The sequence below is a fragment of the Crocuta crocuta genome, unplaced genomic scaffold, assembly GCF_008692635.1.
Source record: "Crocuta crocuta isolate KB4526 unplaced genomic scaffold, BGI_CrCroc_1.0 scaffold101, whole genome shotgun sequence".
NCBI lineage: Eukaryota > Metazoa > Chordata > Mammalia > Carnivora > Hyaenidae > Crocuta > Crocuta crocuta.
The window spans coordinates 1,058,222-1,080,975 of NW_027527956.1; the positions used below are offsets into that span (position 1 = coordinate 1,058,222).

Below are 22,754 nucleotides of genomic sequence, written 5' to 3' on the forward strand. Positions count from 1 at the left end.
CTGTAACCTAATCAGGTTGACACATAAAATTATCCAACACACCTGCCATGACCGGGGGCTCTTGGCTCTATAGAGGTGATCAGGATGTGAGACAGTTTGAGAATTTCCAATAGGAGCTATTTGACTCTTGAAGCTCAATAAATGATAAATTGCACTGATCCGAGGTGGACATAAATGAACCTTGGTATGACCTGCAGGCTCCTGCTGGAGACCCTGCCCTTTTGTTTTATGAACACCTGGGCAGTAAGATGGCTCCATTCACCTCCATTAACCCTTACACTGAAGCTACAAAGCAGGAAAAGTAAAAGTGCCCAAGTCAATAGTGAAGAAACACAACATAATAAATCACATTTTAATGGTATTAACCACCTCTTGAAACACAGCTATTACTAGAGGGAATTTAAAGAAACCACCCCCTTAGTTCCTTAGTGAGGAACGTTTTCTGCATTTGAAAGAGACCGTATGAATCATATGGCCAAACCTTCTAACTTTAAGAACAGGAATACTGAGAACCAAAGTCGGGTAAGAATAGGATAAGTAGTATTTTTTTTTTCACTTATGGAACTTCCATTCCTTTATCTCTTTTTTAGACTCTTCAATATCAGTATCTCTCCCCCCCCCCTTTTTTTCCTTAGAGGGAAACCATGAGTTGGGGAGAGGGGCAAAGGGAGAGGAAGAGAATCCTAAGTAGGCTCCACACTCAGCATGGAGCTTAACGAGAGGCTTGATCCCACGACCCTGGGATCATGACCTGAGATGAAATCAAGAGTGGGATGTTCAATTCACTAAGCCACCCAGGTGCCCCTCAGTATCTCTTTTGTTGTTTGCTTTGTTCTATGACTTGATGTATGTCAGAATCTAGAAAACATTTGAGGTAGATTGGAGCTAAAGGTGGATCTTTGGGGGTAGAAATGGAAAACCTATTCCAACAGTAAAAGAAATTATTATTCTCTTTGTCTCTAGATTTTTAAGATTTTTTTTTAAATATTTATTTCTAGGAGAGAGAAAGAGAGACAGCGTGAGCAGGGGAGGGTCAGAGAGAGAGGGAGATACAGACTCTGAAATAGGCTCCAGGCTCTGAGCTGGCAGTCAGCACAGAGCCCGACGCAGGGCTCGAACCCACGAACTGCGAGATCATGACCCAAGCGAAAGTCGGACACCCAACCGACTAAGCCACCCAGGCGCCCCTAGATTTTTAAAATTTTTGAGTGAATGTGATTTTCTTTCATTTCATGTCTTGTATTAAGAGTCTAGTTGGGAAAAAGACATGTAAAATTATAAGTGGTAAGATGTTAGAAGTGCTATAATACAAGTTTTTACCTGATTTATCAGGGGAAACACAGAGATGTTTGGTCAGTTCTTGACTAGAATACATCAGTCTGAACCTTGATGAGCACCCAACTCTTATACCTAAGAAGGCCAAAGATACCAAGGGAATACATAAAAGTATTTATGTTCTGGGAAATACTGGCTCTATTTCTTAGCTTCTACTTTAAAGGTGATTCAAATTATCTGTTCACCATATTTTTCAATTCATGTTTTTATTTATTTTTTATTTTAATTTTTTTACTTGAGCATAGTTGACACACAATGGTACATTAATTTCAGGTGTACAACTTAGTATTTCAACATCTTTCTACATTTTGCTGTACTCACCACAAATGTAGTTGCCATCTGTCACCATACAACACTATTACAATAGCACTGACTATATTCCCAGTTCAGATTTTTAAAGAAATTCACCTTAAAGTTTAAATGTGACTTAAAACTTAAGGGTTGAGGGTGTCTGGATGGCTCAGTCAGTTAAATATTTGACTCTTGATTTCAGCTCAGGTCATGATCTCAAAGTTCATGAGTTTGAGCCCCACATCGGGCTCTGTGAGGACAGAATGGAGCCTGCTTGAGCCTCTCATTCTCTCTCTCTCTCTCCCTCTGTCTCTCTCTCCCTCCCTCCCTCCCTCCCTACAAATAAATTAAAATTAAGGTTTAAGATTTATTAAGTTGTAATGATGACATTTGACATTATAAAAAAATCTAGGTAGTTACATTTGAAATTCTTCAATTTTTGAAATTTAAGTAAATTCACATTTTCACTACAACATTAAATTTTAATTTCTATTTCAAAACAAGTGAAAAAGCTGTAACTTAAGTATATGCACACATCTTTTGTAATACCAATCAGCATTTGCCCTTGGTATATTAGAATGACTGTATCATTTTACTGAATGGCTTGTTTTGATAAAGGCAACAAAAGACTAAAAATTGTACTCTACCAGTGATCTGTCAACTAAAAACCTCTAGAGAAAATTTTAACGCAATGAAGATAACCAATTCACTAGCTCTTAGTCTCCAAAATGTGTTATTATATTACGTATTTCATTTAATTACCTACTCATTTGCTGCATTTTTAAATGAAAAGGTAAATATATACATATTATGAGAGTAAATGCAGTCCTGAATTAATATTTATTATTTACTCATATCTTTTTTAAATATGCTTTTTAAAAATATTGTCCAAAAGGTAATAAAGTTCCTGGCATATGGTTGATTGATGTCCAAAAAAAAAAAAAATGTCAATGAATGAACAAAAATAACCTAAGAAGAAAAGGGAAGACACACTCAGTATAAAACCAGGTATAGTCTTGAATTTGTCTTCTATTTTGGCTATCTGGTTTAAACACTTTCCTCTGTGGCCACTTGAGACACTGAATTACCTTTCATTTGATTTAAAAGTTACCTCCATTAAGTATGTTTGGAGCAAGAAGAGAATAAAAATGTAATTTGTAAACCCTGATTGCAGGCTTTTTTGCTCTGAGTGAATATAATGATCTCATTTTTAGGTACCTCTCAAAATGGTGAAAAAAAGTATAACTCTTCTAATTCAGTGAATAGATATTAGTAACTTACATGTTAAACTGGAAAAATTTCCCAACCATAACTTGGCAGTCAAATTCACTTTAAAAGGGAAGTATAATTTCTAAATGACAGAATTTAAGTTTCCCTTGACTTGCTTTGTTATTAGCCCTTACCCAGACAAATAGGTTTGAGTATATGTTGGTAGCTGCTTCATATGATACACACACAGCCTTATTGAAAGGGTTTTAAAATAGAGCAAGTGTACAGCAGTGGAGAACAGAAGAATGTACTAGTTCTTGGTTTTCCTGTTGACACATTGGTCTATTCCCTTCAGAATATGCTAATGCCATGGGATTGTTCTTTAAAAAAAATTCTCTTCTATATTTTATTTTGCTTTATTTTTTACTATCAGGGGCTACAAAATCAATACTTATCAGGTAGCCATCATATTGATCATTTTCAAGTCATTTCAGTCAACAAAGTATATGGAATGCATCGGATGCTTTTTGTGATTGATGCTTGGGGGTTAAGGATGTTAAACTTCCACACTAAAGCCATCAGGAGATATATGTATAGGGTAAATATAAAATTAGCTGTAAATCTTCTAAAAATTTTTCCCTAAACCTTCATAAACATGTAACAATATAATAATGATAATGGTAGCAACTATGATTGTCTTTGTGTGGTAGATCGTCCAGTCCTAAATTTTTGAGGCAGAAGGGAAGGGGCATAGAGGAATGTCTTATATGTATCTCTTTTCGGGGATTTGCTAAAGCCAGAATTTCAGGGACACTCGTCTGACTTCTGCATTGTGTTGAGAAACCAAACGAGAAAATCCCAAAGTAAAAAACGTAAACAGAATGGAATAAAATTAAAACTTTGAAAATATGTGAAATGAGGGAGACATTTTGATTAATGTGATTGAGAAGCCACCATCACAAGTGGAAAACATAAAGAATTTTCTAACAAATCTATGCCTTAGAGATCATTTATATCAATTCTTTAATTTTTAAAAAAACTTAGTTTTGGGGACCTGGGTAGCTCAGTCACTTAAGCATCTGACTCTTGATTTCGGCTCAGGTCATAATCTCATGGTTTGTGAGTTCAAGCCCCTGACTGGGTTCTGTGCTGACAGTGAAGAGGCTGCTTGGTATTCCACCTCTCTCCCTGCCTCTCTCCCTCTTGCACTCTTTGTCTCTATCAAACATTGTTATCAAAAGTTGTTAGATATAAACAAACTTCAAAAATTAAATAAATTAAAAAACTTACTTTTATAAAGTATCAAAATGGTGTTTCACTATGCTAATTTTCAGCAGATTCTGGACTAAAATCAAGATCTCCTTGCAGGCTTGGGTATCTCAACTTGCTTAAGGGAAAGTATTGTATCCCTAAGGCTCCCGCAGTGAAATCAACCAACAGCCACCATATGCGTTCAATGTGTGTAGCTGGCCAATCATCCAGTCAAGAGGCAGAGGGGACGGCAAATGTTCTAGCATCTCTTCCTCCTTACAAAGGACTTGACGTGAAGTTGGGAGTGCAGAGAGGGTTTGATTGCACTTCAGCTATTTTATCGATTAATTGACTGATTTACCTTAACATGCATTCTACTGGAGCACTGTTGAGACATACTCTTGGGAACCTGAGTTGACAGAAAAGGAACAGTGGCAAACAGGGAGAGAGCACCTTCAGAATGTTTTACCCTAAGCTCTATTCCGAGCTCTCTCTTTCTCTCCAACTGCAGAAATTTCCATAATTTAAGACTTATGCACACTTTTCTGCTTCTCATCTTGGATGAACAAAATCTTCGTTCCCTCCAGAACCACAGGGGTAGGTTCAGACCACAGCTCCGCCACTTACATTTCAGCGACCTGGGGCAGATTCTCTCGCCTCCTTAGGATGGTGTTTTCTGTCATGGGAAGCAGTGAGATCCTTGGAGATGGTGAGGCTCAATGAGGCAATGCACATGCTATGTTTAACACCAAGCCCTGCCCGAGTTGGTGCTCACTGAGTGCTAACTACTATGATTCTCACCGTAGCTATGGCTGTTGCTGTTCTTTCAATTCATTTCATACCAGAACTCAGCAACCTGGTTGTCTTGAAAATTAGATCTAGATGTCTGTGCTACAGTGAAAAGAGATTGTGTGTGTGTGTGTGTGTGTGTGTGTGTGTTTAAATTGTAAGGGAAGCCCCTAATGATCGGTATAGTACTTTGTAAGTTTAACAGTAAATGTGCATTTGCTATGTGACAGAGACTGAGCTGGGCACATTATAAACACTACATCTTTACAAAAACCCTGTGAGAGTCCTCTGACCCTTGCTTTAAAATTTAATGTTAATTTCGTTTTCATTAAACAAATTCAATTAATAAATTAGGGGCACTACTTTCTTTGATTTGGCCGTTTACATCAAGAAGTATCCATAGAAAAAAATATCCATTGATTGTGTGCACTTCACCCCCAGCAAATAGCACAGTTACTCTCTTGTGCATTCATCCAGGGTTTCACGTGTATGCAAGCAAAGATGTATATGAATTCTTCCCACACATGCTTTCTCTAACAAAATGTTTAGTGCCCTGTACATATTACTGTCACCCTTTTTTTTTTAATTTATACCTATGTTTTAGGTGTCTATTTTGGTATTTGGTAGTAATAGTGAAAATAACATTACTACTTAAGGAGTAACAGTAACTCACGGACACTGTTTTTAAGATTTACACATATTAATGCATTTAATGCTAAAACAACCCTCAGAAAAAAGTACTGAGATTACATACTTTCTTTCTAGATGAGAAGTTATCAAGTATCGTACATTTCAAATAATTTCCTAGATTTTATTTGCCTGCTGATATAATTTTTTTTATTTTTTGAAAAAGTTTTTTTGGGGCATCCGGATGGCTCAGTCGGTTAAAGGTCCGACTTCAGCTCAGGTCATGATCTTGTGGTTCGTGACTCTGAGCCCCACGTCGGGCTCTGTCCTGACAGCTCAGAGCCTGGAGCCTGTTTCACATTCTGTGTCTCTCTCTCTGCTCCTCCCCTGCTCATGCTCTGTCTTTCTGTCTCTCTCAAAAAATAACTAAACATTAAAACAAAAAATAAAAAGTTTTTTTCAGGCTGATTCATTCATTTTTTTTCTTCTGTCACCTTCTGGCTTGGATCATAGCTTGATACTCCTACCTCCTTCTGAGTTTATATAGGAATTCTTCCCTATTTTCTTTTACTAATTTTTTCCCTTGCTTCCTCTACACCTTGTATCAGTGGAGGCAAAAACATGGACCCAACATTTTTCCTCATGATTATTGTCCAAACACGGTTTATTGGAAAGTCCAGCTTTCCCTACAGACCTGAGATAACACGTTCATCACGTATTTACCTCTCATATGAATTGGGTCCATATCTGGACTTGCTTTTGTCTGTGCATTTTGCTTGCAATTTCTTACCACAGATCCAAGTCCGACTCACCAGAGCTCATAGAGAGAAACTTCAGCCTTTTCGTAGCTGCTGAAAGAAAAGCCCAATGCTAGCATTGTTAAATGACAATAAAGATTAAACTGCTAATGGAATAAAAGTGTTAATTGGTTTTAACCACTCTTCAGAAAAGCTGTGCTTTGAAGAATTTCATTACTTTCTATAATTAAACATTAAATTTTAAATACTGAATAGATACACCATAGGGTTTTCAGGAAAGTGTTCTTGCTCTTCTCCAATACTGAATGTTTAAAATTTTTGTGTGCACGGAGGGTAAATATCTGGTCATGAAATATGTCAACAGTACTGCGCAACTTACAGTGAGAACAGAGTCGTACAGCCTCGAAAATGGGCAACATTGCCAGACGTCTACAGATTCATCTGTAGTGAAATTTTATCTAGAGACCCACAGATAAGTATTTTAAAGTATCTGGGTTCAGTTTTTAAAAGTAATGTATTGGGGTGCCTGGTGATTCAGTCAGTTAAGGGTCTGACTTCAGCTCAGGTCATGATCTCACAGTCCATGAGTTCTAGCCCTGCGCCAGGTTCTGTGCTGACAGCTCAGAGCCCCGAGCCTGCTTTGAATTCTGTGACTCCTTCTGTCTCTGATCCTCCCCCGTTCATGCTCTGTCTCACTCTCTCCCTCTCAAAAATAAATAAACATTAAAAAAGAATAATAAAAAAAATAAAATGTTTCCATAACTTTTGGTGAATTTCTTTTGTTTGTCATCTGGAAAAGGACTGGGATTTTGAAGCCACCCCTTCATAAAGAGTTAACTTTGAGACTTAAAGGCAGAAAAAGAGGGCAGGCATCGAATAGCTTACAAGGTAAGGGCTTGTTCTCACATGCAGTTGCCTCTAGGCTCCTCGTGATTAGGCCCGTTTCCCCCCTTGAAGGGTATTAAGAGAATATTTCCATAGCAGAGCACCTCATAGAGTCCTGTTTCCTGTGAACACAGACATTCCCATGAGCTCTGCGGGATCCTTATTTATTGGAACATGACAGAGGCTAGACCCGGAGTAGTCTTATTTCGAATGATTCTGGACGTGAGTGGTGAGATGGGTTAAAGAAGGAAAGGATAAATGGAATTTCAAGATGGGCCATTGAGAGAAAATTCTAGGATTTTCTTAGACTCTTCCTGCATCAAACCCTGTTGACAATCTAACGCCTGCTGGCTGCCTTGAGTGGAGGGGCCCCACCACCCCCCTCAGGCTCGGCGTTTCTCTAGAAAGACCCAGGACTCAGAAAAAAATTCCCGCTACTCACAGCTGTGGTGACTGCAGTGAAAGTGCAGATTAAAACCAGCGAAGGGCGGAAGGCCAGGATGGAGCGGGCCGGGCTTCCGGGGCGCCCTCTCAGGGCCACCTGATTGCCCCACGAGGACGGGGGAAAAGACACGGGTGGGGGTGTTAAGCAGGAAGCTATCGCAAGCCTTGGGTCAAGGGTTTTGCTGAGGATCCGTCCTACGGGCAGTCAGAGTCCACAGGTTCGACACCAGCTGCTCAGACTCCAGCCTCCCCCAGAGCAAAACACACACATTATTAAGATGAGCTCATCCGGCCAAAGTGCTACAGCTTTGCCCAAGGCTGTGGGCCCACAAAAATTCACTCTTATCAGGCTGAATATTCCAGAGGCTCAGAGATTACAGTCCAGAAACTGGCCAAGGAACCACCCAGACACAGCCTTTCTTTGGACTGTGCAGGGTTTGGGGAACCCAGGTCTGCTGAACTAATTTCTTTCTGACACTGTCCCATGCCCTAACACTGTCACACGCAGCACCCAATTTAATCAAAAGGCAAATAGAAACAGTCTTGTGACCAAGTCTTGTTGCCCCCATTTTATTTGTTTTTAAGTTTATTTATTTATTTTGAGAGAGAAAGAGAGAAGGCCGGGAGGGGCAGAGAGAGAGGGAGAGAGAGAATCCCAAGTAGGCTGTGCACTGTCAGCACAGAGCCCAACCGGGGGCTCAAACCCATGAACCGTGAGATCATGACCTGAGCTGAAATCAAGAGTCAGACACTTAACCAACGGAGCCACCCAGGCACCCCAACCTCCATTTTATACATAAGGACTAATTTGGTAAAATGCTCCCTGCTAGAACCTAGTAATCATCCTCCAATGATGCTTATCTTCTGACTATTCATAGAGCCTCAGAGACGATGGGCCATGTATGTGTTCCCATCCTGTTCATCTTCAGACTCAGGAAAGTGCCTGGCTTACAGTACCTACTTGGTAAATGTGTGGTAAATGAACATGACAGGCAATGACACGATAGTTGAGATTTGTGCTCTTAGACTTTTGGATTCTATACTATTATAATATCCCATGTGTCACAATGTCAAAAAAAAAAAAAAAACACCCTGGAAATTGATGTGTAAGCCACTCTTAGAATTTTAAAATTGTTCTTTAAAGCTGAAAGGGATCTTAGAGATGATATTCCTTAACATTCAGTTTTAGATAAGAAAAGGTATTAATTTTGTGAAAATACCTTGTTAACTATAAAGAGAGCTAATAGTCGTGATTGTCTATAAATTTCAATCATAATCAGTCTGGAGTCAAGACAAATATACACTGCCCATATTTTCACTGTTTCTCCAAGTAAATGCAATTGATGAATGTGTTAGATACTCAAATGCATGGAGCGCCTCTGTATTAGCTCTTCCCAAGTTAAAGAAACAATTCTTTCAGGTTTTCTGTCTTTACATCATGGCGCCTCCTTTCTGAACTTCAGTCTCATATGTCACGGTCTGAAGCTGCACAAATAAACATGGCTTCTAAATTGTTCTCATTTGGGTCCCACGTGACCTGTAGAAGGCGTTCTGTAGGCCAGTGCTCCCTGGCTGTACTGTGCATAGGAGTCACCTGGAATACTGTGACATGCAGGTTCTGATCCAGTGGCCCGGACAGGTTCCCAGTGAGGCCAGTGCTGCGGTCTGCGGACCACACGTTCCCCAGCCAGGCAGTAGCCAGCAAAAGGACTTCATCTCCCACCTCATCTCCTCCAGGACTGGCTTGCTGCCACCAAACTATCCAGACACATAAGAAAAACAAATCTCCATCCATATCTGTGTCTTACCAGTCCCAGGAGAACATGTTCTAAACAATAACCAGGGATAAACAATAATCTGTTTAATCCCAATACTGAAGATGAAAGCCAAAAGTAGGAGCTAATTCTAGATACCTGTGTTGAAGAAGGAATACCTTTTACCTAAAATGTCTTCACTTTTTAATGCGAACGTGTTTTAATTCCTTGTTTGCTGATCAAAGGCTGAAGGTTCATGAGTCTGTATCTCAGAGGCTGGAGAAAAACTTCTGCAAGCTTTCAAACCCTCTTACTGGGCAGTTAAGTCCCAGGAAGTGGGTAAGTGATAGACCTTTGCATCTCGGTGACTGAGGAGGGGATGACAGTGTGTGTCTTCATTATCTCATTTCCGACGGCTACTGAGCAGTGCTTTTCAGACGACAAGGAACAGAACTCCCCCTCCCACAGGCTGTGCTCACTGCTTGTGGGTCGTTGCCCTGCTCCGGCTGTCGGGCTGGTATACTCCTCTGAATCAACAAAGAAAGCTCATTTGTTTCACTTTGTGAAAATGCTTCATTTTCCCCCCAGACTTTCCATTTCACGCTGTGTGAATTTTATTAAGATCTTTTTCACAGAAGCTAAGTGCTGGCTCTATGGGGCCCTGAGGGTTGGCATTCGCAGCCTCTGTAATGTCTGAAGCCTCTTGAGACATTTCGTTTCTACTGAAAACTCCTTGGGGAATCATAGGGAAGAATCCAAAATCTTCGTGGTGCTAGAAGACAGAGTTTGGCCTCAAGAATGTCTCGTGCAAGTCTTTTGATGTTGTAATCTGAAAACCAACCAACGACACAGCAATCCAGCTAATACACCATATCTCAGTAGTAACATCATATGGATATTGAGTGGGCCTTTCTGAAGGCCTCCAATTATTTTTCAAAGCCAGCTTAAAATATTAATTAGAAATATTTTTCATTTTAGAATTGGTATCTGTTAATAAAATTCACCTGTAATCCTATTGCTTTAATAAAATATCAGTGGTTTTATTCCAATAAAGTTATGTTTTAGAAAGGTAATTATAATTAAGTGATTGAAAAATTTTTATTCTGATTTTTCCCTCATGAGTGTACTTAATAAGAATTTGTAATGTTGCTATATCCTCTCAGAAATGACATAGTAATTGCTGTATAATAGTCCATCAGATAAAAATACTAAAATTACACCACTCATTTCTCTACAGTGGATATTTAGATTAGTCTTCCAACTATCATAAGGATCTTATGAGATGAGCTCTATTCTTTTTCCTATGTTAGAGCTGTGGAAAGGAGGTAGAGGCAAGTTATTTAACTTGCCCAAGGTCACACTGCTGGTAAGTGGCAAAGTCAAAATTTGTACCAGATATTCTCATACCTAAATAGGGTCTTCTTTATGCCGTGTTGTTTCTTAAGATGCAAAGATTTACTTAACAGCTACTTGGTTTAAATAACAGCTTCAGCCTATGTATGCAAATCCATAAACTATAAAATGAATGGTCTTTTTGGCTCCTCCCACAGCGAGTATAAAACTGCAGATTTTTCTTAAGGTCTTTAAATTTTGAGAGCCATCACATCTTGGAAATAGTGTGATGATAGCAGAGATGTGGAAAGCCTTAAAGAAAATGACTATTTGCTTTTATTAGTAGGAGGTGGTAAGAGATGGACTTCGGTAACTGAAACCATTGGTATCTGCTTCTGTGCATGTGGTGAACACTTCATCCTTAAAAATCCCAATAGACATGAGTTTTTACCCTTCATTCCATCTCATATACTATTTAAAGATGTGCTTGTTGGTTGGTTGGTTTGGTCAAGGAGGAGGGTAACACAGGGCAAGGGCATCCTTTACATGGAAAACTGTAATGCACTTGAACCTGTGAAGACCCATCTCTTTCCCTATCTCTGTTCTCACAGAATGTGTGACACAGGAGAAGGACTATTCACTTTTCAAACAAGGGAAGGAGAAATGATCTACCAGAAGGTCCATTCTGCGACACTGGCCATAGCTGAGCAACATGAGAGATTAATGCTAGAAATGGAGCAGAAAGCCCGGGTAAGGCCCCTTCCTCGGGAACCTAACAGTTTGGGAATAAATGTCGCTGAGGTCTAATGCACATCGTGTCTATGTGGGCCCATTCACATCAGCACCCCTCCGTCCACCCCGCCCCCAGCCCGAGAGCTCGCCCCAGCTACCAAATCTCCTCCCACTAATGCCCCATTCAGCATATGGCCAAAAAAGGAGTTATTTGTGGCCACTAGCAGGGAGTTCTACACTCCGTGCATCTCCCAAAGAGAGGTGTGGTGCATAGAGAATGCTGTCTGCTTATCACTGCATACAGTTGGACAATTAGAGATTCAGATATGGGCCCGAAATAACCAGGAAAATTAAGTTACTACCAGAAAGGATTCCACTCTCTTTTTGTCTTTATATTTGTCCTGGATTCTCTGAAACTTCTAGCTCTTTCTGTACGTTTCAGAGCCAATAATAAAATATTTGCAGGAGTTTATACTGTTTACCAACAGAATGATTTGTCTGTTATCATGCTCTGGAATCATACTACAGCTTTGAGGCCAAGCTAAGAAATAATTTGGTGGATGGGGCACCTGGGTGGCTGAGTGGGTTAAGCGTCCGACTTCGGCTCAGGTCACGATCTCATGGTTTGTGGGTTTGAGCCCCGCGTCGGGCTCTGTGCTGACAGCTAGCTCAGAGCCTGGAGCCTGTCTTTGAATTCTGTACTTCCCTCTCTCTCTGACCCTTCCCTGCTTGCTCTGTCTCTCTCTGTCTCTCAAAAATAAAAAAAAAAGAAAAGAAGTAAAGAAATAATTTGGTAAAGAATCTGAAATAGTAAACCTTACAAGTAACAGAAAAAATTATAAGCTTTACTACTAACTTCTCTGAAAAGCAAACAATGGAATGATTATTGGCCATAATCTTAAGAGGTGATGATTCTCTATTTCTTCAGGATTTAGAGATACATTCAATTTCATTTAGGAGAGGCCTGGCAGACAGAGTTTTGGGAAATAAGTGTGTCACTCACCAGAAGAGCACTCCTAATTCTGTTTCAGGTTAAAGATTACAGAGTTCTTTATGTAATATTATACTTGTTTTGATTTTTTAATTCTCCAGTACATAACATTTTGACACATAGAAAACTATCTTTTAAATACTAGAAAACAAAAAAAGTAATTTAATGTATAATCTTACTTTATTCTTTTTTTTTAATCTTACGTTATTCTTAATGCATTTCTAATTTTCTCAGTGCTGCATACACATTTTTATCTCACCATCTCGTAAGGGCTTTACAGAACTTTACTCATACCTAAGTGTGACAAGTGAAAACCAGGCTTACACAGGACATTTGGTCTCACAAAGTTGAATGAGTGGCTTGAACATTAGTAGGATTGTTAATAAGGTTGTACAATTAATTGAAGAAGCATTAATAAGACATTGGTGTCACTTAGTCTTGTAGAAAGATTTTGGTTCAATTAAAACCATTGTAACAATTACCTAATTAATGTGACATTTTTCCAGTGGCTTAAATCACTGAGAAAATAAAACTACCAGATTCAAATTATTTCAGAATCTGATGCTTGCAACCAGAATTAACAGTTGTGATGTCACTTGCTATTAGTTAACAGTTAACAGCTAATTGCATTCAACAGTTAGAGTTGTTTACTTATTGCTGTTCTGAATAGACAAAATGCTCTTGAGTAAAGTCATTGGATTGTCTTGTCATGAAGGAAATTCCAAGAGCTCTTTCACACACCCCTACTGTGTGCTATCAAGGAGAGCACTCAGTATGTGTCCTGGGTTCACATCTCAATTTCACCACTCACTGGCTGTGCCTTCTCGGGCATCTTGGGTTTTTAACTTCCAAATGTTTCATTTTCCCTCATCTGTGAAATGAGGGATCTACTTATTTTGTTGTTACGAGGTATCTCCATTAAAATCCGCAAAGTGCTGAGAACAGACCTAGCACACGGCAAGTGTCATGAACATTTCGTTATTATAATAGCAATCCATCTGCAGGAGTGATTTTGAATAATTATACGACTTGCAGTGTTTGTGAAGACACTAAATTGTTCTTCCCAACTGTAGCTAAATAATATCTTTCAATCCCTCTCAAGTATGTCTAACGATCTTGTGCCAAAAAATTTGCAAAACAAAATTGAATTCACATTTGCTACTGATGCCGTCATGTGTGATGAACATACTAATGTCCTGTGCAGCTGAGACGCAGATCCCCAGAGCCAAGCAGTTGCTGTCAAGGGGTTAGAGAGCAGCAGTCCACTTAGTAAGATCTCGGGCCGTGTGCAGCTGGAGGGGTGCACCACGGACCTTGGTGCTTGGAGATGGAAGGAAAAGAGGGACAGGAGTTAAATAGCAGGCTCAGCACAGCTCCACCAAAGAAACTAAGTAGTTCTAGAAATCACAAAATCAGAGACTCCATACATTTGGTGCACACGTGTAAATGGAGCATTTGGTTTAATTTCAAAACCAGGTGCACAGCTATGCTTTTCTCTGAGGGTTGATGCTAATAAGATTAGTACGTATCTAGTCCATTTTTCAAGGTAAGCCCAGCTGGTGATTTCAGAGGGCAAAGCAATCGCAACTCAACAACTACCCAGATTGCTCAAATTCTGGGCCCATAAGTAAAGATGTCTAGGTCTCTGACATCATTTTTACTTTATCTTTTAAGAGACTGCCTCACCATGCACAAATCTCTCTCTTTTTTTAAATGTTTGTTTATTTATTTACTTTGAGAGAGATAGAGACAATGCTAGCAGGGGAGGGACAGAGAGGGGGAGAGAGAGAATCCCAAGCAGGCTCCGCACTTTCAGCACAGAGCCCGACGCAGGAGGTTCAAACTCACAAACTGCAAGATCGTGACCTGAGCTGAAATCAAGAGTCTATCGCTTAACTGATGAGCCATGCAGGCGCCCCTATATGCACAAATCTCTTTGAAAAAAGAAATTCCAACAACTCTGAAATGGTACTTAAATGCCCTCTAACTCTTCATTTGCTTATATTAAGTAAATGAAGGCTTGTGCTATAAACTAGGCAAAAGTGTAACTGGGAGTTGGAAAGGTACCCCAAAACCTATAAAAATGATGCACTTTATGTGTTATGTACCTACTACAAAATAAGAAGATGATACTGCTCATTGGCTTTCAGTCTAAAAATAGGCCATGTGAGATTTATTATTGAGCACGTAGAAAATGTTTACATATTTCTAACGTGATTTAAGAGATTTTACAAGATCAAATTGCTGACGAGCTATATAAGCAGTAGATGCCCCAGACATTGTTATTCAGGGTACGGATGCATTCATTTTCATCCTTTCAAAGAGAGATGATTTAACAGTGTTACTGTTCTATAGATAAACAAATGCGAATGAGAAATAATGTCTCAACAACCATTTCTTAGCTGTAACAGAGGGAATTCAATGTCATCTTTTGGCATCACGTGTATAAAACCTCAGTTTTGCCCTTGTTTATTACCTTCTTGGTGAGGACACAAGAATAAACATGTTTTGACCTATCTCCATAATCTAAGTTAGGCAGCCTTTCTGCTCTTGTTTGAAAAATCTCATATCTAGAAAAATTTCCCAGCATTGTGAACAAAACAGTACATTTGCACTGTAGAATACTGGATAACAAGAATCATTAAATTGGTAAGGCTATTAAAAATATTTGTATTTAGGAGCACCTGGGTGGCTCAGTTGGTTAAGCATCTGACTTTGGCTCAGGTTATGATCTCGCAGCCCTGTGTCAGGCTCTGTGCTGACAGCTTATAGCCTGCTTCGAATTCTGTGTCTCCCTCTCCCTGGCCCTCCCCGGCTCATGCTCCGTCTCTCTGTCTCTCAAAAATAAATAAACATTAAAAAAATATATTTTTATTTCCTTCACTGAGAAAGGCAACAAAGGAATTAATGACTGTTAACCCAATCCAAGAAATTTTAAAGTACAGTTTAGCCATTGAATACCCACTCACAGCTCTGTAGACTGGTTACTCTGCTTAGAATGTTGCTTGGAATACAAGATACAAGAGAAGAGCAAGAAAGTTTTCTCTCAAGTGACCCAGAGGTCTGTGGGATGAAGTAATTTATACTGCCCTGGTAAGATTGTCTCATTGCTTTTACTACTTGAAATAGCGAACATTTTCCACGCCTTACTCAGATTGATAAGATGACGCCAGCACAAAATTTTGATCAACGTTACTTTAAACACCTCTCGAGCTCATTCATATGGTCATGGCAGTGGACCCCTACTGATTTCTTAGATTTCCAACTTACTAGGAGACCCTGAGTTAAGCCTCCATGAAGAATGATTTCTTCACTACAAGAAGACCCCTTTTTTTTTTTTAATGTTTTATTTATTTCTAGGAGAGAGAGAGAGACAGCGTGAGCAGGGGAGAGTCAGAGAGAGAGGGAGTCACAGACTGAAACAGGCTCCAGGCTCCGAGCTGGCAGTCAGCACAGAGCCCGACGCGGGGCTCGAACCCACGAACCGCGAGATCATGACCCAAGCGAAAGCCGGACGCTTAACCGACTAAGCCACCCAGGCGCCCCCAAGAAGACCCCTTTTGCATATGGATGTAGACCTTCAGCTTCTCACTCTTCTGTCCAAGTGGGACAGAAGTGGGAATCAGAAAATAATCATAGAAGGGGATAGCAATCTTCTATATTTTCTTTACTTGTTAACCCCAAAGCAGTTTTATTTCAGAAAGACAGTTCTGGTTTGGGGGTGGTGGGAGGTGTGAGCCACAGTACTAATTTCGAACTAGAACAATTTCTGAGAGATTCACTAAGATTCACATACCTGAGGGAATGATTAAAGCTGGAGGTTTAAGCAAATGGCACATCTACACTTTGTTTCCATTTCTCGGAGATCCTTCTTGTTCTTAGAACCACCAAGGTTCTCTGAATGCTATTACTAAACACGTTTACAGGTGCTCTCCTGCACGTGTGCAACATGATCAGGGGAGTTTTTCTTGTCTTTGTGATAGAAGCCATTCATCAGAAACCACATCCCAGATGTGTCCTCGTGATTCAGCCTGGTGAGGCTAAAATCATCCAAGATGACAAGGCCTCAAATGCCCTGAAATAATTTTATTTTCATAGATCTGTTACACACACACACACACACACACACAATATGAAAAGAAGTCCTGTTTTCAGTTTGGTTTCTGTGTTCATAAGCTTTGCGTGTATTATAAAATCCCCATAGGTAAGGAGCAGCTGAGAACACATGAATAATTTTTTTAATGATTTTTCCTGATGTCTTAGAAAAATGAGCAAGTGAAAGGAAAGGGGCATTGCCATTAGTAACTTCTAAGCTTGCAACATTGTGAGTAATTTACAAGTCTATTTGTCAAAGAACAGCCTTCCATAATCAGAATTACAATGTATCCTTTAAAAAAGAGTGTTTGGAATGTTCCTGTTTCCAGTAATTTTTGCCACCTGGTCACCAGAAGAGCTCTGTGTTGTTTAAGGACAAATAGCATCAGTGTTATTAAAATACCAGCAAGACAGCAACACTGCGCGAACACTCCGAACGACACAAACAGGGCTGGCCGAGCGCGCTGCTGTCCAAAGCCATCAGTCCTGCTGTCCTAAGCTCCGGTGGATAGAAAAAAAGAATAACAGAGTCTTACATAAAACTTCATGCTTAGAAAACAAAGTGTTTTCCTTCTCGATTATTTGTCATTTCATATGCTCTTGTCACTAAAAACATAAGGAATAAAAGCAAGTTAAACTCACACACTTAACAAACTATAAAACCTCACTGATCCAAGATAATAAACCTTTTGAACAATAATCGTTTAAAAACAAGTTCTCTTATTTCCTTTTCTAAAGTCAGATGAAAAGAAATTTCTGATGGAGCAGCATGGTCTTACGCTACCCATATGAACAAGACCCAGGGTGGTTTTGGTATCTTCGATGGAAATTTTGGGGTGATGTCATCTTACCAAGGATGAAGGCATCTCAGGGAAAGGCCAAGTGCAGAGCCCGGGAGATTGAGAGACTGAAGCTGAATTCATGGGAAAGTAAATCCAACAGCCATGAGAAATTAAGGAATCTGGCCTCCTAGACTTATGGTTTATCACAAAACTTACCCAAGTGTTGACTACCACGAGCCCCTGAAATGATTATTTTTTTGTCTAAATAGTTGCGTGAATAGGAAATACTATTACATTCCATCAATTCCAAGATGCACATGTCTTTTTGCACATTTCAACATCTCTCAGGTGAAATAGGAGTTCGAGTTTAATTGGTAGACCTATTCTTTCACAGTTCTACCTCCAACAGTGTTTTGTCTTTCAACTGATGGCGAGTTTGAGTGTGCAAAATGCCGCAGTACTTGTTTTAAGAAAGGCTGCGAAGACACAGCATCATTATTCCCAACTGTCGCCAAATAATATCCTTCCATTCAAGCACATGAAACTTTCAAAACCATAAGTACCATGGATTCATTTATGACTTGTGAAGGAATGACAAAGACTTGGCTCCATCCTAGACAGTTTGGTTCCCCTTTAAGTGAAGGCCCTCTCCATACCACATTTTACAGGAATCGCTGTCTCCTGTGAAAAAAATAACTAGTTTTCCTACGTGGAAAAATTTGAAGAATTTGGAGGCATAATGCTCTGATGAGTAGCACACAGAAAACGTTAACACTTTTTGCAATTTCTTTTTCTAGTTATATTCATTGAAGTGTAAGAAATTGTAGGAAACGTTTAAAAGTGAGATTTGTGATTGCAAGTTGTGTGTAATATATACGAAGATTCTGCTAATAAATTCATTCTTCAAAGTTCTACTCATGATTCCATTGCTCAGTATTATCAATTATTAATCATAAGACAAGAGCCTTCATTATCACTGACAGTGGCTGATTCCCTGCTGGAAAATACCATTTGCATACATGTGAAATTTTCTTTTCCTGATTGATAGATAGATACTGATTGTAATGAACCAACACAAGCCCAATTAGAACAAATTATTATAGTTGATAACTAAAGTGGACCTGTGATCCTAATTAATCCATTTACTTACTATTGTTCCAGTGCTCAGAACACTAACTATAAACACTAAAATGTAGCCTCTAAATAAACAAACACAGAGAAAAATACTCATTTCTGCATAAAGGTACAAATGAGGTAGAAATGGTGAGGGGTCAGTGTGTAATTTTTCTAGCAAGTGGTGCTATAACAGTTATAATAGTGCAAATTTTATTTATACTTTTTTTTTCTTAAAATGTGTTGTAGTTTCTCTGGATGTCAGTTCAGGAAATGCATCATATATATGCATCATATATATATAAAATCAATTTGATTAGAGTTGATAATATGTGAGGAAAATGATTGGCTGACATAAAAGAGGACAATTTTCATGTTAAAACAATTTTGCTATTTGTATTGCTAGAATCAAAGAATAATGAGGAAACTTTATAAGAATGATTTTCTCTCTCTTTTTTTTTAATGCACATAGTCTTATTTATTCATGGGCATACAATCTGTTCATGCCAATTATGAGAACAAGTTCCTTAAAGAAGAATAATAGATTTCAAAGGTCAATCAAGATGACTCAGAGTATAAACATATAATTATGCATATACACATACAATACAAAGAATCAGACTCTCGTTTCTTTGCATAAAATGGCAAGAAAAAAACGTAGGCCGATATTGGGTAAACCAGAATCCACCAAACTGATGTGGCTAACGGGGGAGACTGTAGAGAAAGAAAGAGCTGTGTGGCCTCGTATAAGGTACTTACTGTGTCTTAGTTGCCTTTTCATAAAAGAGGTGAGGAAGGAGCAAAAATAATAGCTACTCAGACTGTGAGAATACGAGCTGGTCTGTAGTGAAAGCGCAGGTACTAGCTAACTCCTTAAGTGGGTGGCAACAGAAAAAAAACTGAGCTTTATTTTTAAGTGGGTAAAATTTTATAACCACTGTTAAAAGTTCATCCCAACTTTCGTTTTGTGCAGACATTGGAAATTAATTCTATAAACCTTAATGCAGTCTCTAGATACTTAGAGATTTCAAAATCAAGACGGTAAGCATTTTATTTACAAATTAAATCTAGTGTTTCAATATGGAGTCATCGTGTTTCCTATATTCAGAGAGTAGCCCCATAAATGCATCTCCATACAAATACTAGATTGATAGATAATTAATAGATCAGTAAATAATAGATATATTCTTAAAGGCATTGCTGGTTACAGATAAGAATGATGTCTAAAGTACTGATGTATATGTCTGTAATAGCTTTCTGATTCGAAAGCTCCACTTTTTTACATTCTATGAAAGTACTTTGGTCAGTACACGGTTTAAAACATATAATAATGACATACATTTTGGTTCAGGTTTAAAGAGAATAATACTCTGCACAGTCCAATTCTAAATGACATCTAGCAACTTCCATTAAATGACTAAATGACATCGTATTTGTTAGTCTTGTACAAACTCGGCAAGGTATCTTTTAATTCCTTTTCATTTATCTTGAATAAAATGGAAGATTAAGTGTGAGTTGTCCCATACTGAAAATTAAGTCAAGTCTGTGAAAAACCAATAGCCTGTAAACCTTCAAACTTCAGAGGACTGTTTGAGTAAACCCAAACACTGCTGAGCCTGGCTGGCTAGAGGTCTCTGGGGTTTCTATTTCTATACAGTTTTCAAGTTTCATGAGCTCTTTTCCAAGAACAAATAAACTAAATGTTCCCAATTGGGGCTGCACTTGGATTCGCCATTTCCTTGTGAAGCAGCAGGACGCTATTTTCTTTACCTCTGACACATGTCCCACATGTTGCCTTTGCGCATCCCCTGGCCTCTCAGAGTTTTCGAGGGCTTCTCCTCGACAGTGCAGTGCCCTCCCCAGGCCCTCTGGTCTCAGCCATACCAGGGAACATGTTGACATCGCCACTCAACGTGAGGCATTTCGTAACCCTTCATCATACCGAGAAAGCTGACACTGTCTTTTCCCAACTTGGGTTATTATATGTGTGCAAACACACACCGCACACCCTGCGACTGACATTGCTCACCTGTGTCTCACCAGTGTCCTGCCTCTCGCACCTGCCCGTACTGACCATCTATTCCTCATATTCCTATTTCTTGAGTTTTGTACTTCTATTAAGCTCTTAAACTTCTCCCTCAGAATGGAATGGCCTTCCTCGTATTTTGTTTGATAGCTCGTTTTGGACACCTTTCCACGTCTTTTTTTTTTGTTTTGTTTTATTTATTTCTGAGAGAGAGAGACTGCGTGAGCAGGGTAGGGTCAGAGAGAGAGGGAGACACAGAATACAAAGCAGCCTCCAGGCTCTGAGCTAGCTGTCAGCACAGAGCCTGACTCAAAGCTCGAACCCATGAACCATGAGATCATGACCTGAGCAGAAGTCGGAAGCTTAACCGACTGAGCCACCCAGGAGCCCCCACCTTTCTACATCTTGACCATCCATCAAATAGATGTGTCTGTTGTAAGTCACCTCTTCCATGTAGTGGTAACAGTCGTAAGCCAGAAGTTTCTACTGAGCACTTTGGATGCAACAAATGTACTCTTCCCTCTAAAAGCATCATCTTGTGAAATATTAATAACAACACTTGAGGTAGATTACATTAGCTTCAATTTACAGACAAGGAAAAATTGAATCTTAAGAAAAAATTTTAAGTGTGTTGCCCGAGGTCAAATGACAAGGCAGCGATGGAGTCCGTGTTGTGATAACAGGTGTGCTGTCAGCCAATCGTGTGTGCGTGACAACACTCGGATCGTGCGGCTGCAGTTGTGATGCCCTCCCCTCAACACGAGAGAGGCACACACGTGGCTGCATCTGTGTCATGCTGTTGACCCAGCTGGTGCAGTTCTCCTCACATCTGCTCCCGGGGGAGGGGGGAGCCAGTCATTTATTTTACAGGGATCTGTATCTGCCAAGATTAGGGGCTGAGGGCGGGCTGCCCCAAAATGCGCCGCTGTGGCATATTGATGATTTTGAATTAAAGCTAGTTAAAATCAGCCTGTGCAAGAAGCACACTCAGACCCGCCTCTGTCCCACTGAAAGCAGGAAGTAAGTCTCCCATGTGAGAGGCGCCGTCCCTGATCCAGGAGAGAGTGGCACCTTCTTGTCACCAGAGATGGGAAATGGGAGCTGAGAAGCTGTATAAACACCCCCTTGTTACCTTTTTACGAATTTACTGTCTTAGCCCAAATTCGGTTTAGAATTCCTTTTGGTTTTTTTAGTATTTATTTATTTAGGAAGAGAGAGAGAGCAAGCCGGGAGGGTCAGAGACAGAGGGAAAGAGAAATCCCAAGCAGGACCTGCACTGTCAGTTCCCCCCTGATGTGGGGCTCGAACTCATGAACTGTGAGATCAGGACCTGAGCAGAAACCAAGAGTCTTAGCGCTTTACCCACTGAGCCGCCAAGGCACCCCTAGAAGTCCTTACTAATTGAAACTTGCTAAGTTAACTTCTTTTTGTGTTGTCAGTTCCTCAAAGATTTACTGTGTCTTTGTCTAAAAGCATAACATCTACTTGCCTTGATCATTTTTGTTGGGTCTTAATTTCATTATTGGACCTCTCTGCACATGTAATAAAACTTTGTGTGTGTTTTTTTCCCTCTGCGAATGTGTCTCAGGTGAATTTAACTCTTAGTCCAGCAAGGCCTTTCCTTCTCTTCAACATCATGGTCTTTGAAGCCTTAGAGACATCATTTCACTGCCTATGTCACCATGAACAAATTACATTATCCCTCTGAGTCTCATTTTCCTTGTCTGTAAAGTTCAGATGGCAGGATTAGTGACAATTTATACGAATATTAACCAACATCTGAAAGCAGTTTGCACATTGCCAGGCACATAGGGAATGACTCATAAATGCTAACTCTTTTCTCCCACAGTTGAGATTTGTACCTCGAGTGCTAATGAGTTTTTAAATGATCTACTCAATTATTGGGCAGAGATAGACCAGAAGTAAAATTGGTTAGCAGGGTTTTTTTAATAGATGGATGAATTTATGTACGGGAACACAAATTAGCATTAATATTTATCACAGGGGGAGGCAGGATCTCAAAATAGCAAAGGGAAATTTTAAAAGGCAGTAAGGTAACCTGGAGAATTTTTTTTGGCAAAAGCAGGAAAGGGTGCTGGTAGCCAGTACTTCTCAAAGTTTTCAGGACCTTCCTGCTTCTTCTTGGGATGGTAGGTGTTTTCCAAGTATAGGGCTGTATTCTTGCATATTGTAACATGTTGGAGAGGAAGCTCGTTTTTCCCCAGAGAGAGCAACATCAAAGTCCAAAAAGCAGTGGACTAAGAAATCAAGAGAATCGTTTCCTATTAGAGGTTCTATAGTTGGGATTTTGCCTTGAGCAAATCCCTGAATTTAGGGGGT

The 22,754-nt window shown here is 39.6% G+C and overlaps 1 protein-coding gene across 1 annotated transcript in view; it reads left to right on the forward strand.

The window, feature by feature from the left end:
* The window catches only part of DOK6 (docking protein 6), a 258,557-nt gene that overhangs the window by 166,915 nt on the left and 68,888 nt on the right, over positions 1–22,754 (forward strand). Inside the window, exon 6 of the mRNA XM_077752730.1 lies at positions 11,287–11,425. Within this exon, the coding sequence (XP_077608856.1) occupies positions 11,287–11,425 (139 nt within the window). The remainder of the gene's footprint in view (positions 1–11,286; positions 11,426–22,754) is intronic.